General features: G+C 35.6%; 1 protein-coding gene across 8 annotated transcripts in view; it reads left to right on the forward strand.

Moving 5' to 3' along the window:
* Window positions 1–16,790, forward strand: part of HMCN1 (hemicentin 1) — a 416,593-nt gene that overhangs the window by 396,079 nt on the left and 3,724 nt on the right. For 5 of the 8 annotated variants that reach the window (XM_073216906.1, XM_073216905.1, XM_073216907.1 and 2 more), the window contains 5 exons: window positions 2,176–2,289; window positions 2,810–2,935; window positions 5,823–5,951; window positions 7,827–8,177; window positions 11,875–11,994. In XM_073216906.1, the coding sequence (XP_073073007.1) occupies window positions 2,176–2,289; window positions 2,810–2,935; window positions 5,823–5,951; window positions 7,827–8,177; window positions 11,875–11,994 (840 nt within the window). Of the gene's footprint in view, window positions 1–2,175; window positions 2,290–2,809; window positions 2,936–3,060; window positions 3,169–5,340; window positions 5,359–5,822; window positions 5,952–7,826; window positions 8,178–11,874; window positions 11,995–16,790 lie in introns of those variants that run through there. The other 3 variants (XR_012122845.1, XR_012122846.1, XM_073216908.1) reach the window with 3 other exon arrangements.

Consider the following 16,790-nt stretch of genomic DNA (forward strand, 5'->3'; position numbering starts at 1 on the left):
GGAAACTCCATTGCATAAGACTACCATGATATTTATTTGCAGGGCTTTTTTAATAGGCTGGAGCAGTTTTAGGCTCACAGAAAACCCGAGTGGAGGGTAGAGAGACTTCCCACATACTCCCTGCCCCAACTCATGCATACCCCCCCCACATCAGCATCTTGCACCAAGGTGGTACACTATTTACTGAGGATGAACCTACATGACACATGATTATCACCCAAAGTCCATAGTTTTTAGGATATTAGGATTCACATTCTTAGTGTTGAACATTCTATGGCTTTTGACAAATAAATAATGACATGTATCCTCCATTATAGTATCCTACAGAATAGTTTCTAAAAATCTGCACTCCACCTGTTCATCTCTCCCCTCCCCAACCTCGGGCAACCACCAATCCTTTTATTGTCTCCATAGATTTTACATTTTCCAGAATGTCATATAATTGGAAATTATGTGGGATATAGCCTTTTCAGACGGGCTTCTTTCACTTAGTAATATGCATTCACATTTCCTCCGTGTCCTTTCATGGTTTGATAGTTCATTTCTATCTAGTGCTAAATAATATTCCATTATATGAATGTGCCACAGTTTGTTTATCTTCACCTACTAAAGGACATCTTGGTGCTTCATTTTTTAGCAACAATGAATAAAATCTGCTACCAGGATTTTTCATAAGGGCAGAACAGTAGATACGAAACTGAATGCCTATCATTGGTAGAATGAATGAATTATGGTACATCCATACCATGAACAATTGTGCAACCATTATAAAGAGGAGTGGAGCTCAACTGTTTGGCTTAAAGGAATTTCCATGAGGTGTTAAGAGAGAACACAAAGACGTAGGAAAGTATATGTTACCTTGTATAGAAAAGAGTATGTGACTGTAGAACAAACAATAACCAAAGAAAATGGATGGATGTATTTAGGTAAAGATATATATACTCTACATAGAAGAGTTACGCTATTATTTATAGTAGATTGTTAATGTAGATTGGCTTTGGTGTGCAAAGAGGGTAAAAAGGGATAAGGGAGGCTAAGCAAAAGAGGGAGAGGAAAACCTGCACTAAAAATCTTTTAGAAGTATATCATCACATTTATGCATTTATATTAATATATAAATATGCATTTATATAATATTTAAAATTAAGATTTTAAAAGTTCAGTTAAAGGATCTTAAATAGAGAACAAGTACAAAATAAGACACTGGCAGTCTTGAGTTTAGGAATGTAAGGTAAGGATGCGAAGAACCTAAATATTGTGACTGTTCTTCTGAATGATTTGGAATAGAACAATAGAGAAAGTCTCTTAGAGAACAACTTGTCTATAATAGAGAAGCTCAAGATGAGGATAGACCTGAAGGAGGGATTTCATTAGAATAGGAAAGATTTGATTATGTCCATAGGGATATGGGAGAGGGTGACAGTAAGGAGGGAAGACTTGAAAAACACACAAGAAGAGGGGATGTTCAATAGACCAAAGTCCTCATCTTGGAGGAAGATGGGCTGCAGAGCTCAAAAGCTTAAAAAAGGGATTTTTCTTAAATGAGAGAAGAGGTATCTCTTCCTCTGGGACTGGAAGGAAGAAGAGGGGAGAAGGTACAGAACACAGGCAATTGCACATGGGTCTGGGGAGTCCATGCCTGCACCTTATTACACCATGACACAGACAGTGTTTGGGAAGTTTAATTTGGCAAGGACCACAGGCAAGGAGAAATGCAAAGTTGCTGTAGTCAATTAGGCACAAGGTGATAAAGACCTCCATCAGGCTAATAGCAGCAAACAGGGGAAAGAAAGGTCAATTTCGCAAGATATTGCAGAAGACCTTAGCTTTTTTTTTTCCTATCTTCAGTGTTCCAGTCTGTCAGCAACATTCCTGGGGTGAAACTCCCTAGAAACAGGAGTGGGAGCAATATGGTAAAATACTTAAAGTAGCGAAGTCTTGCATCAACAGAATTTTGAGTCACTGGAAATGTTTACCTTTGAGTAAAGAAAAATACTATCTTCAGTAGTTGATAATTCTATCGATACCTAGCTGATCATAGGAGAGCAATTAGATTGTTTTTAGGGAAGATCTTACACATAAACATGATCAGCCATCAATAAAATGTTAAACATTTGGGATAAAGTAACCCAAGTTTTCTAACACATATAATGAAAGTTTTGTTTTGTTTAACAGATATTAATGAGTGTCAAGAATCCAGCCCCTGTCACCACCGTTGTTTCAATACCATAGGCAGTTTTCACTGTGGATGTGAACCTGGGTATCAGCTCAAAGGCAGGAAGTGCATGGGTAAGAAAAGGGCTTTGAATTCAAAGCAGTGGCATTTCTGTAACTTCTTAGTGGTGTCCGATCTAATCCATATGCTATGTCCTGGGCTGGATTGATACATCTACCAGGCATAATGTATATAATCCACAGAAAAACAAATGCAGCAAAAGCCATACTCATAAGCTTCATTGTCTAATTATATAGATCTTTCTTCTTAACATTTCTCCTATTATATTTACCAAATTTTTTTCACAAAAATATAATATATATGTAAACAAAGTTATGTATAATATATATAATTTTCACTTTTCTAGGAGGAGGAAGTGGTTAGTACGGCAACTAGTTCTGTGAAGTAATTTTTTTTATCATTTTGTTTCAAAATAAAGTATGTTCCATACATCAATGGATTTAAACACTGTAACCTTATACAATCAACATCTATAATAGTTTATGATATTCTTAATATCCATAGGTGTAATTTCTGTGGCAAAGTGAAAGAAATAATTTTCTCAATCTGCATTGCCTTTGTTCTTTTATCTAGATGTGAATGAGTGCAGACAGAATGTATGCAGACCAGATCAGCATTGCAAGAACACCCGTGGCGGCTATAAATGCGTTGATCTTTGTCCAAACGGAATGACCAAGGCAGAAAATGGAACGTGCATTGGTGAGTGAGTGACTGTTTCCATGACTGAGAGCCATTTACCATCAACAAGCCAAATAAGGCATTTCTTCTTAAAACTAATGAATAGGGTAAACTTAATCAAACCAGGAAATCTTCTTTTTCCACAGATTTTTAACTCTATGTATGGTTGAACTTCTAAGATGGTTGAACTCTGGGGTCGCAGGGTCATGGCTTTACCAGGAAATGGAAGCTCACCATGGAGACTTACGACCATTGTGAGCCCCCCGTCAATTACACGCTTGGTTGACATAAAGATCCACATAAATTGATATTATTCAGCATCATTTCCAATATGTAATTTAGCCTATATGTTGAGAATTTCATAGGGGGGATAGGAAAAATTATATTCAAAGTTCAAAATATAACTATTTTAGAACTACATATTCTTTGAATGTCAAATCCATGGCCAGACAGTAAAGCAAATTGTGTTTCTCCCTAAGTTCATTTTTGTGTGCCTATTCTGTACTAGTCTGCCTCAGTTAGCAGAATTTGAGCTACATGATTTACAAAAATGAAACAGACAACATTCCTGATCTCATGTCTTTACAATCTACTGAGATTGGCCAAGTCCACTCCCCTTCTCAAAAGAAAAAAAAAACAAAACTATGATACAAGGCAGAATGAAATACCATAAAAGAAGAACAAATAAAAAATTCTACAGAAAAGTACTCAAAAGAGTGATCATATCAAATAGGAGTGACTATCAGAAGTGTCTTGGAAGTGATAACATTTAAATGTAGCTTTGAATGGAATGTTAACAGATGGAAGTGTTTAAAAAAAAGTCAAGAAAGCCTTCTACGAGGGGAAAGAGCTGGACTTAGAGATAATGTACTAAAATTCACCCTTCCTTCTTGATAGCTACCTGAACTTGAACAAGTTTTAAGATGACACAGAAACTTGAGTTTAAGTTTCTCATTTAAAAAATGTGACATTTTTATTTCATTCTGAAATATTTATCAATTAAGTCACAGTGTGTCAGATTTGTTCCAAAATAATGTAAGAGTGGGACAAGGGTATAGATGTAAATAAGGAATATTGACCACTTGTTGAGGTACATGAAGGTTTAGCATACTTTTTTAAAAAGAAACTGGGAATATTTAACAAGATTTCTAGAGCCGAAAATATTGTGTAAAATAAGGTATTATGTTGCAACTTGTTAAATATGTTTATTCAGACATTGGATGTTGTATTTTTATGTATTTTTTTAAATATTAATAAAATTGAATAAAAGAACATTCTAGGTTAATGCACGGTTTGGATGACAGTAGCTCTCAGCTGTTGCCTTTACGGGAGGTCGCGCCCAGCAGCTTCACCTGTATTGAAGAGAGTCTGTCTCAGTCCTTCAAACAGTACAAAACTATAAATGGACATCCAGATCATTAAAGTATGTCCTCATTTAGAAACTTTGGCAGTCCGAGTATTTAAACTGTTTTGACGATCAAATTTTTGGTTGCCTTAAGATACTTTGTCATAGTTTTTATGTTTGCTGTACTGCCAAATAAATTTATACCTCCCAAAGTTGAGATGCAACAATGAAATAAAGCAACTATGTATGCTCTGTCTGTGAATTGTTCCACAGACTAATATATTTTGTAAATAACTCTTCCAAAATCACATATCAATAAAGCAGTCTTGCCATATACATTATGTAAAAAGGTCATTTTTAAAAATCAGTTTTTAAATTCATGTTTGTACATCAAAAGGGTTTTTTTTTAAACTACCTTTTCTGTGTTTAATATGCTGTAGTGCAATAACCTAGATGCTCTATAGTCTGTATATCAGGATCTGATTTACAAGAACAAAGTCAGAGCCAAACACTCGTGATGCCAGAGCGTCACGAAAATCATTGTTTCTTAATTTCATTTACCACATTGTGAACTTGTGATTCAGATTCTTCGATTTTCACGGACAATTGAAAACAAAAAAGTACTCTTGTAAAATGCTCTTTCCTGTCTTTTCTTTGCAAAGCAGAAATATTTTAATGTAAAATAAAAATGGAGCTCAGTGGGCAGTATTAATAAAGGCCATGTTTAAAAAAAAAAGAAGAAACTCGGGAAACGGGGGATAGTTATTGTCAGATTTCAAAGACTCTTTTCAGCAATGTAGACATAGGTGAACATTTTAACTTCTAAGGGTAGTAGCCAATTAGTCATATGCAGTGTTGTGCAACTATTAAGTTTTTTTAAGAATGTTGACTCTGTAATTATGTGTAAGATTAATTTGGAATTAAATGAGCTGAAAGACCAGAAGACTGTTTAAGAAGCTATAGCAAAAATATGGATAAGTGAAAATGGAAAGCAGGGATATATGGGTTGGACGGAAGGCAGTAGAATTACCCAATAGCTCTGATGTTGAATAACTCTGAGAATTAATTCTGATATTTGCAGCCTGGTTGACTGGGGGCAAAAGAATGCTGTTCTCATAAATAAAGAAGCAATGATGAGACACTGCAGATGTGTTGAGTGTGAAATGCTGGGAAAACATGGAGATGGAGAGGACCAGCTAGCAGCTAGAAATGTGAGATTGTAGGCAAGAAATTATATCCTACAACTGCTATAAATCTACATCAACAAGCTTACTAGGGTCACCAGTATAAATAAAATGGCCAAAGGAGTGGGGATTATAAAGAAGGGGGAGTAGAGGAAGCTAGGAATAAAACTTTTAACATGGTAGGGAGCAAGACGACAAAAGGGAACCAGTGAATAAGTGGCAGGGCTAAGACTTGAACCAGGTTATTTGACTCCACGTCTCAACCACATGGTGAAAAACGCAACCTTTGGCAATTCTGAAGAATGTTCACTTTAAATATAATGACTTGAGTTCTTGAAAGAGAAATTGTTATTACTTTTCACTGTCTCCATCTCTGTAGATATTGATGAATGTAAAGATGGGACCCATCAGTGCAGATATAACCAGATATGTGACAATACAAGAGGCAGCTATCGTTGTGTATGTCCCAGAGGTTACCGGTCTCAAGGAGTTGGGAGACCCTGTGTGGGTAAGTCAACAGGAACTCTTGTTGAGTAATAAAGCTACTAATATAGTTCTCTAGTCTTACCAACTTTACTAGCACCACTCTCTATCTTCAAATGCTTTCTTGCTACCATTTGAAGATTTCTAAGTTGTTTAAGTAATTCGTAATATAATTCAAGTTACTTCTTAGAGACATTATGTTGAGTTCAAGTTACACTGACATTTTCAGTGATAATAATAACTACTTACAGAGTGCTAACTACACATTACACATATCAAAGTGAGGTTCTGATAGATATGTAATTATCATGGCAACTTAATTGCCATGATAAATGTTTGCATAGATACATTTTTCTTGACTGTGAAGTGTACTTGTGTTATAAAGGTTCGTGTATGAGGGATTAAAATGTGAACACACAATTAAATGAATTGGTAATCATTACTTTATCTTCCATATATTTAATGCTTACTATGTGCCATTTCCTGTTCTAAGAATCTCTAATTCTCCCAATTGCCTATTTGTTTCCATTTTAGCTATAATTGAATACAAAGTAAGGCAGATATAGATAATACCTGTAAGAAGGTAAAACCATATGCTTTCTTAAAAAAATTAATGCATTTATAATCAAGAAACTGGCCTATCAAATTATATTCCTCCTCAGAACATATAAGTGCAGCAAAAAAATTGTGGGGCTTTTAAATACTGGCTATTGGTTTGTATGCTATGCTTTTAAAAATGGCTGCCCTTGATTCTCTACTTAATTATTTATATCAAATTCTCCCACACATACTTAATTTAGTCTTTATGCAAACCCCAGCATAGCACTTTGAACATAGTAAATGTTCAAATACCATTATTAGAAACTCTTTTAAAATAAATGATTTTAAATAGCAGAAATATGTAGCATATCACTTTAATTCTCCATTTATATATTGTAATTTAACATCTTGAACAGTCATAACTGTGACCTAGTAGAATGAAATGTGTTTATTTGCTTACTAAGTTGACTTGAAGTTGAATGGCAGGCATTGGACTAGGGAATAAATCAATGAAGAACGTAGGGCCATCACCTTAAAAAGATTAAAAATGTTCATTTTAACTTTTGCCTTTTAAAGTAATTGTTAAAGAAAAATTTTCTGCTTTTATTTTGCTTTTCATGTTAGTTTCTTTCATGCCTTAGTGGACAGATAGCATATCACCATGGTCATGAATTAAAGAATTTGGTTTTGATCTTTGATTTTTACTCACTTTTCCAATTTACAGGAGTTGTAAGTATGTACTGTTGACCTAGGAATAGAAAAAAAGTAACATTCTTTAATCTTATAGACTTTATGAATTTATACCTTAGTAAGAAAATGATTCTGTGCCTTCATTTCCTTATTTTTAATTTTTTATAAGAAAAAAGGCTTGGGTTGATTAATAATTATTAATTCAAAAGAGACAAAAGAAAATGAAAGTGTGTTGTGCCAATATTTATGTATTTGAAATGTATAATTCTATGAATAACTAGAGGCCCTAGTGATCAATATTATAATTAAATGCATAAAGATGTAATTCTTGGGTTATCCATTCTTCCCTCCACCTACAGGATTAAGATCTCCATTAGCTTTGAACTCTAGTCTTTCAGGATCACATTTTCCCACATGACCCTTGAGGTTACTACTGTATGAGTGAAGCAGTCTTTAGGGAGAGTCACAGAATCTTTCTACATATTCATAACTGAATGATTAAAGCTTTCTTAAGAGTTCACAACAGTTGAGAAATTATTGTGTTCCTGGCTTTGGAGGGTAACATAATGCCTTCAAGTTTGTTTCACAGACTGATTCTTTATTCCTGTGTTTTCTTTGTGTATGTGTATGTTTTTTTTTCTCTTTTTTATGTATCATGGCACACGAGCAGACATTAATGAATGTGAACAAGTGCCTAAGCCTTGTGCATATCAGTGCTCCAACACCCCCGGCAGCTTCAAGTGTATCTGTCCACCAGGACAACATTTATTAGGGGACGGGAAATCTTGCGCTGGACTGGAGAGACTGCCGCAGTATGGCACTCAGTTCAATAGCTATAACCTTGCTCGGTTCTCCCCTGTGAGAAACAACTATCAACCTCAGCAGCATTACAGACAGTATTCACATCTCTACAGCTCCTACTCAGAGTATAGAAACAGCAGAACATCTCTCTCCAGGACTAGAAGGACTATTAGGAAAACTTGCCCTGAAGGCTCTAAGGCAAGCCGTGACACATGTGTAGGTAAATGTCAGCCATAGTACATTTCCTCTCTGTGGGCTCTGTGATCACCAGAGTCTAAGCATATGTACAGCCCCTGTGGTACTTTGGGTGCAGTGACCTACATCTGATCTCAAATCTGGGAGGACTCAAAGTTCCAAGCCATTTTACTCTGGCACCTGAAACTATGACAATTTTACACAAGAAATGGTGTGTTTCCATGTGTGCGTTCTGATAATTCATTGTTTTATATTGACATTGTTTAACATATCTATGTTACCTTAATGTTTCTCTTTTTTTATCATCCCTGCAAGGGTTGCCAGATTTAATGGTCTATAGAAATAAATTTTGGTGGCATCACAATATGTTTTTTTTTTTTCAAAAAAAGAGGCTATGCATATCACCACCTAATAGAACACTGTCAGATTATGGTACATCTGGTTGGTGCCAAAGCAGTGGATTCAGAGTGAACCTTCAGCTCCCTAGTCACCTGTTTGTCCTGTCTCACAATCCACACTGTGCCGACTGCCATCCCACACTCCCCAGGGAATTCCTCAGTTCAATTATTTTGTACATACGCAAGTCACTGAAAAGATTGCGTGAGCTGGGACAAAATTAAGTTGCTCGTCTTGCTCTAAAATACATGCTTTTAGTATCTTTACCTAAACTCACAAGTCTGTTATTTTGTTATGAAAAGTGAAGTGACATTTATAGCCCAAGAATGGGGGCTTTGTTTTCAGTTAAGTTGCAGACATTACCATCTATCAGCCCTTTAATTCCAATTGCTGTGAGTATCCGCAGTTCACATGTGGTGAAGCCCCAAGAGAAATCAGCAAACACGAATTAGCCCCACTATTTGTTAGATGACAAAACAAAGCAAGGAAAAAAAGTAGGAGGGAGCAAGCAGTGGAGGGAGAAAAATGCTGTTTAAAGAGCCCTAGGCCAACCTCATTTTCTTGCATTTTCCTTAAGTATTCTACATTTTACTTCTCTCCTAAATATGCTTTCTTTTAAATGCTTTTAAATTGTCTTCTCCTTCTGACTTCAGTTTTTGTCATTTCTTTTCTTAACCTTCTTTAAGCCCTATTCCTGCACGATTATTTTCTCAGAAGTCCTCAGTCACATGTAGGTGGACCCAGCTTCTTATATCACGTCTACCCAGCTGGACCCTCAAACCCTCCAGATACTTAAACTTTAATCTTTTTTCTTTAGGTCCTTATTTCCCCAAAACCTTTTTGTCTAAATGTCCTGATGTACCTGAAGCTTAATATGATACATATGGAAACTCTCCTTACAACCAGCTTCCTAGAACAGCAGAGAATAACTTCTTTTACTCCTTAAACATCAACCATGGCTACATTCATTAACAAATCTCTAAAATTTGTCCCATTCAGTTCAAACACAGCTTAATTACTCAACCTGTGGATGCCACTATATTCTTGCCAGTAGGTCAGACACCACTTTCAGCCTGCTCCAAACCATTCTGAATATTGCTAATTTTTCAGTCCCTGAATTTTGACCTGACATTGTTAGTTAATATTTTTCATTCAATAATGTATATAATTGATGAATCACCAAGTTGTTCTTCTGAAACTGATATTGTATATAAACTATATTTCAAATGTTTTTTAAAAATCTTTTCACTATTCTTTTACTGACAGAATTCACATCAGCTATTTTGTCCTTCAAAGTTTCTTCCAAGTAGTCATTTCTTCTGAGGGGTCTTCATATCCTATTATCATCCCACTGTCCACCTTTACCTCAGACAAGCTTTTTTCTCTCTAGACAAGCTCCTGCCCCCAAATCTTGGTGCTGTGATAAATGAATTTAACTACACCTAGATGAATATACCATCTAGCTGATTCTAAATCATATGAAGGCCCAAGTCACTTAAGAAAGTGTCCCTGATTAATAACCAAATTCTCTATTCCTTCATCACTGTCTATGCCCTATAATTTCATCACAGTAGAGTCTTATAAATGATTTCTATATCTTTGTGTTTGTCTTACACTAATACTATGTTCATAAGAATTATCATCCCAAAGCCGTCTTCTCTTTGAGGTAGCTACCTACTATTTCAGACTGAGGACCAATCATGGAGAATCTAATGTAAATTTATATAATTAGCCAGTTACTAGATATTTAAGTTTTGTTTTGGAAAAATTAATAGCCTTAGGCATTTGGAAGTATTTATTGAAATATGGTGAGTATTTTATAGTGTTAGTACTAATAAACAAATTTACACTAAGATTGCAGACAGCTTTGGAATTATGTAACAAGAAACTTGTAGTGAACACCAAATGCTTTTTTAATTAAGCATCTGGGATCTTACAAAAGATTCAAATTAACTCTAGGGAATCTTGCTAGATTTGGGCAAAAATTTAGCTTTTTTAGAGAATCAAAAGCTTAACAGGAAAATTGAACATTGCATGTTTCTCAATGCAGATAGCACACTACACTTAGGGCCACTTTAATATTCATACTCTGGCAAGTGCAATGTTGACTACCTGGAGTTCAGTATCATTTACATTTCTGCTATTATTTTAGGTTAAAGCAGATTATAAAGTGAAAAATGTTAAAGGCCACACAAGTTCTAGAAGGAATGCTCTGGTTATCTAAAATGGGGCAAAAAACATGAACAAATATTTGATGAGTTTTTCATTAGCAAATTTTGAATCATTGCGATTCTGTTCTGCGCATTTGCAAAATATGAACAGATCCGTTTGCTCTTGAGTCATCTCCCAGTTCTCACTTTTGTCTTTTCTTTACGTCCACCTACAGCATTCCTGCTCCCATTTCATTCTTCCACCGATTGGTGTGTGCTCAGAAAATGGGAGCAAACTTTAATACTAGTCAAAGCAAAGCACAATTGGGCAAGAACTGAGGCCTCCCAAATGTCATCCCTTTTCCTGAAAGCAAATATCAATTAATGTTTAATTATCAGCTATTCTCACTCTCCTTTTCACCACTATTCTCTTGGCTTTGTTTAATAAAGCAGATTGATAGCTCTTCATAGTTTATCAAATGCTTTCCCATGTATTAGTGTATATGAACCTTCCAATGAACCTATGAAGTTGAAAGCTTATATCAATGACTCCTTTTGGCAGGAAAATCACCTGAGACCTTGAGAAGTGGCCTGTCCAAGGTATCACAGCAGTTATACACATGTAGTTGCCATTGGTCCTTTTTGCCATCGGTAATTCTATGAAGTTGGATGGATATTCCTATTACGAAAACAAACACTTGGTACCCAAGTATGGGAAAGCTATGCAGGGGTGTTGAGACAGGTGCAGGGAGAGAGAGGGGCAGTACAAGTTTAAATAAAATAACAATATTCCTTTTCCAAGTTTATTTTTTAGGTATATTTACTATTCTGTCAAGAGTTTAGTACCTTGGTGCTTTAGGATCTTGGACAAATCTGTTTCATCGGCCATTCCAGTCTTACTTATGTAGATAATACAGAATTTGGCCACTTTGGGGCTTCAGGTTATATATGCTTATGCACAGAAGAGTTGTTCATATTTTATAAAATAGGACAGTTTCTGCTAGAGTCCATTTAAAACAGACCCTGATACAAAACAGCTCTGAGCACTTTTTAAACGCATGAACATAAAATCACCGAAAACTTTTTCTGTCGTACATCAACAACTTGTTTATAGTTGGTTCTGTCTGTTTCAGCCTTTGTTTCGCATGTTCTACACTCTCCTTTCTTTCTGCACAGACATTGATGAATGTGAAAATAGAGATGCCTGCCAGCATGAGTGTAAAAATACCTTTGGAAGCTACCAGTGCACCTGTCCACCTGGCTACCAACTCATGCTCAATGGGAAGACATGTCAAGGTGAGAAAATTCTGGGATGTTTGATGCCACAACTTGACTTAGAGCCGACATAGGGGACTATGAGAAATTAAATGTATTCTTTTTTTTGAATAATTATTCTCTTAGTTGCTTCCTCTTCTGTCTCATTCCCCTTGGTGTGATGTATCTTGAAGCACTGCGTAAGTAGGAGGAGCAATGAGAAAGCAATTCAGAGAAGGAAAATAGTTGAGAAACATTTTCGGTATGGTCTTACCAGGAGGAGAATGCCTAAACCACTTCATATCATAGATTTTTTTAAACTAAATGGAAATAGATCTCTTCAAACTTTTTTTTTTTAACAAATTAGCTAAGGTAGGAAGGAAAATAGGCAGAGTGCTCAGTAAATTTACTTCATTATTAGGCATCATTTTAGATTTTGTCTTGGCAAATATTGGGGAATTGATTAAATAATCCATTCATTCTTTGAGTGCACAAATGAGTAGAATGATCATGTGCTAGCATTGCAGGTTTAACCCAAAATGAATAATATACAGTCTCTTCCCTTTAAGATATTAGAATCCAGTGGAGATATGCAAACAAGTACATAATCAACATACAAGGTTATAGGTGCTCTAACAGAGTTTTGGATAATGTATGGTGATGTTTTTAAAAAGAAGAAACTGTCAATCTCAATATTACCCTCACTACACAAAAATGTGAAAGGATCATTTTGCTTTGATAAGATGTATTATATTGCAATGTATACTTAGATCAAAAGGAAATAAGAACTTGTATAAATTTTGAAAACCTTCTGAGGACTCCCCTCAATTAGGTTGACAAAATCTAGGAGTATTGTAAGTCCTAATACGCCTCTGAAGTTTACTAATTTCTGCCATGTACAAACTGTATCTTTTTCTAAAGTATAAAATCTCCAAAGAGTGTTTTATCAGTAGCAGTCAAATTTAGATGGAATTTTCTCTCCCTGTGAAATACAAAAGACTTGCTAGGATTCAACTCATGGGAAATGTGTTCCAGGAGGCAAGACCAGATTAGACAGTGGCTTCACCTGAGTCACCTCATAAGCTTCCCTACCTTTACCCCACTCCTTCACCCATTCACTCCCTGAGAGTCCCACTGGATCATGTGGGCTGAAGAAGGAAGGTAAACACTGTAATAACCTTTGCTCCCAGACACCAACATTTATTAAGAATTTACCATATTCAGAACATCTTACTGAAATATGAAATACTAGAATAACCTACTTACATGATAGTCTTACACTTTTCCAAAAGCAACTGTTAACCCCATTTTAATCAGTTGCACAGATATGTCAAGGGCAATAATTTATACCCATTCTACAGATAATAAAACTCATTCTCAGAGTGATGAGGTGAGCCTCAGGGTCCTAGAATAACCAAAGATAAGGGTAGGATTTGATCGTAGGTCTCATATCTAGAATGGTCCCTTGTCTCTCTCCTGTGATGCTGTGAACTCACTGTCCTCTGGCAGCAGGGTGTGGTGAGAGCATTTATATTGTCTGTGTTTTATAACTTTCCCCAGCCCTTCAATCCAAGAATCCTTCTGAAGAGGTGTGTGTGCCCAAAACTAAATTACATTCTGTGTAGGTGCATGAAGTACCAAGGAAGAAAGCAGGGTAGATACTGAAGCATTTGGAATAACCAGCTGGACCACAAAACCCCTTACCCAGATTTTTAAGGGTTATGTTATGACATATTCTCATTAGAGGATTTTTCTTCTTCTCTAAATTATGTTAGTTTGTTTTTAAATTCCCCTCGTTGTTCATTCAGTTCAAAATATTGTTCAACTTTCAGTTGTGTTCCAGGGAGTGGAAAATAATGTGACAAGATCAAAAACAGGTGTCATTTGGAATGCTTCCAATTTAAATGAGTTACATGTTTTTGTGGTTTTAAAAACACAAGAGAAAATAATTATGTTCCTTAAAGAAGTCTTGAAAGAATGACTTAGTCTTTCTATTGCTTTAGAAAGTGTTAGAGGAACTAAAGATTGATTTTCATTCACATGCGCATTTTTGGAGCTTTATATAACAGTGATAAAATGTCAGTAATAAAAGGGAAATTAAAATAAATTTGACATTGAACAAGTACAGAGACTCTAGTGAAAAGTGGAAGTCACCAGACTGTAAAATGAAAAATAAAAAACACAACCAATTATAATTTGCCCAAGAAGTGGAGAGAAGAAACTAAAGATTGCTTATGCTAATTTTAAGCACCACTAATCTAATTCTAAAAATTTAGAAACACTATATTGGCACTGCATTTTAAATGATTGTTCTAACTGATCCACGTTTTCAAAAAGTAATCCATAATATTTATCAAGAATCTGAATCACTCAATTCCTTCTATAAGAAAAATGTTTCAAGTATGTATATCCTAAATTATTTCTTAATATATCCAGAACCAATGGTTAAATGCATTTGTATGTTTTAAAGCTATTAGTATAAAAGTTTTCAGCTCATTCTGGTGTTCTTTCTCATAGCAATAATATTTATGTTATAAAGTGCTTATACTTCAATTTCTATTGGAATAATTTTCTTATAATAGTTCATAAATACCAGAGATCACCACACTGCCAGTTAACAGTAGACAACATGATTTCTCTATCTCTTTGGGCTTCTCTTTTTAGACCAGTGAGTAGAGTGAATGAGCCCTCTGAGTAAGTAAATATGTATCAAGTGCTAAAACCTGAAGAGACAGTAACAGACAGGAAATCGAGGATGGTCACCTTCCCAGAATCCCAAATACTTAAGAAAGCTTTTCTATGGGAAGGTTACATTATTATAGAGTTAAGGACGAACACTTTGTATATTAGGTTTTGGTATTTCTTTATGGATTCATATTCAGCCAGTGAAAAACTATGGTAAGATAGCGACTCATGTTCACGCACACAGATGTGTGTACAGATTCTGGTCTCCATGCCCCCATTTTCATGGGCCTCTGCAGCCCACTAGCCTCCAGGTCTGTGCACAAGTTTAACACAAAAATTAGAACTAAAATGAAATTTAAAGGATGGGTATACAGGGAATTCTTTTTTAAATTTTTATGAAAGAAGATAAGGCTAATTGAATTTCTTTCACATTTTCCTAAAGGGCTTTCACTTCATTCTGAGGCAATCTCATTTTGTCAAGGAGATGAAGCATTTTGGACAGATAAAATCATAATTAAAAATTAGTTCACAGAGACAACAGGCAAGGTTTTACTGAAATAGAAACTTGTTTCACACTGTGTTCCATTCCTTTAGGAAAACTGGTCCTAATACAAAACTAGTGAAAGAAAGCCCATTATGTCATTGTCAGTACATCAAAATAATTAAGAAGTCAAGTAAGTGATCTGACTCCATGTCCTTGTAGCTCAGTATCATTTTACTTTATGCAAACTATTATTAAGCGTAAAGTAAATAATTACATTGTTTGTTATTTCCCTAGAAAACAGGATGTCTCTGGAACCAATTCTAAAATGCTCATTTTTGAGACAAGAAACTCTAACCTAAGTCCATTATAAATACCATTTTACAGGTAACATGTCATTACTTATTATTATGAAATGATATAATAGTTTTACATGCCCATTGGTCTTTGCACCGATTCCATGGTAGAAGTGCATTTGGCCTTTAAAACCTACCTCTCCAGGGAACTGATGTGGGTCCAATTAAGTATAATTATTCCCTCCTGTGAATCAGAATCTATGTTTAATCAAATGTTAAAAGAGTGTTACAAGACCTAGACTCCCTCTAAAGTAAGTAGTCTTCAAATTTTTATTTCCCTACTCCAAAAAAGAAATTTGAAAACCTTATACTTGATTCACACTTTGAAAAATTGACCTCTGAAGTGTATCATGTTTAAATAGTTGCAAAGGATGTGAGTTCTGGCACTGTTGTTTGATGTGCATATGCTTTAAATATCTTTTTATCAAACCTTTGGCGCTGAAGGCTTAACTCACCCAGTTGATGGAGGATGACCACTATATAATATAGTGTCTGTACTCACTGTGAAACCAGCCTGAATGACTGTCAGAAAAAGTCTAAGGTCACTTTTCTGTTCGAGTGTTCTGGTATTCCCATGACAACCAGCTCCCTTCTGAAATCTAATTTAAAACAGAGAGCTAAGGTCATTGGTTTGTAGTCACGATGAAGTACGGCCTGCCGTCCTCAGTATGCATAACCAATGCTCTCACGGTCCCTTGAAGCACCCCACCCTCTCATAAAGAGACTAAGGATTAGTGGAAACCTTTCTTTGGTGAAGCAGAAATATATAGAAGGGGAAGAAAGGAGAATTCCAGGCCCCAGGAAAAGCTTGCTTTTAGAAAGGAGAACTTGTGGAAAATGAGGAACAGGATGGAAACTGATTCTCTGAAATGCTTGCCTGCTCTCCTACTGCTGGAAAGTTTTCGTGCACTGCCAGGGGAATGCAGATAACACGGGTTGAAACCATTGCTCTAAAATAGGGTTCTTAACTTCAGGATCTCAAAAATCCCTTAAGTATTTTTTTTTTTTTAACTCTGTGGACCCTCTTTCCAGAAAATCCATCAATCAATCTCAGTCTTGTGCTCTCTCTGTTCCTGTTTTTTCTTCTCTCTCTCTCTCTCTCTCTCTCATACACACACACACACACACACACACACACCATTTTCATTCACAGATTCCCTGATGCTCAAATATGGACCTCAAGTTAAGGATGATGGCTCAGGAACACTCATTTTCAGAAAGCTCAAAAAAGTTTCCTTTAGCTCCATCTTGGTATTTCTTAATTTTAGTGATTTATGTGTGTGGTTTTTTTTTTTTAACCACTGTGCGTAGAAAAC

The sequence above is a fragment of the Manis javanica genome, chromosome 11 (genome assembly GCF_040802235.1).
Source record: "Manis javanica isolate MJ-LG chromosome 11, MJ_LKY, whole genome shotgun sequence".
Lineage (NCBI taxonomy): Eukaryota > Metazoa > Chordata > Mammalia > Pholidota > Manidae > Manis > Manis javanica.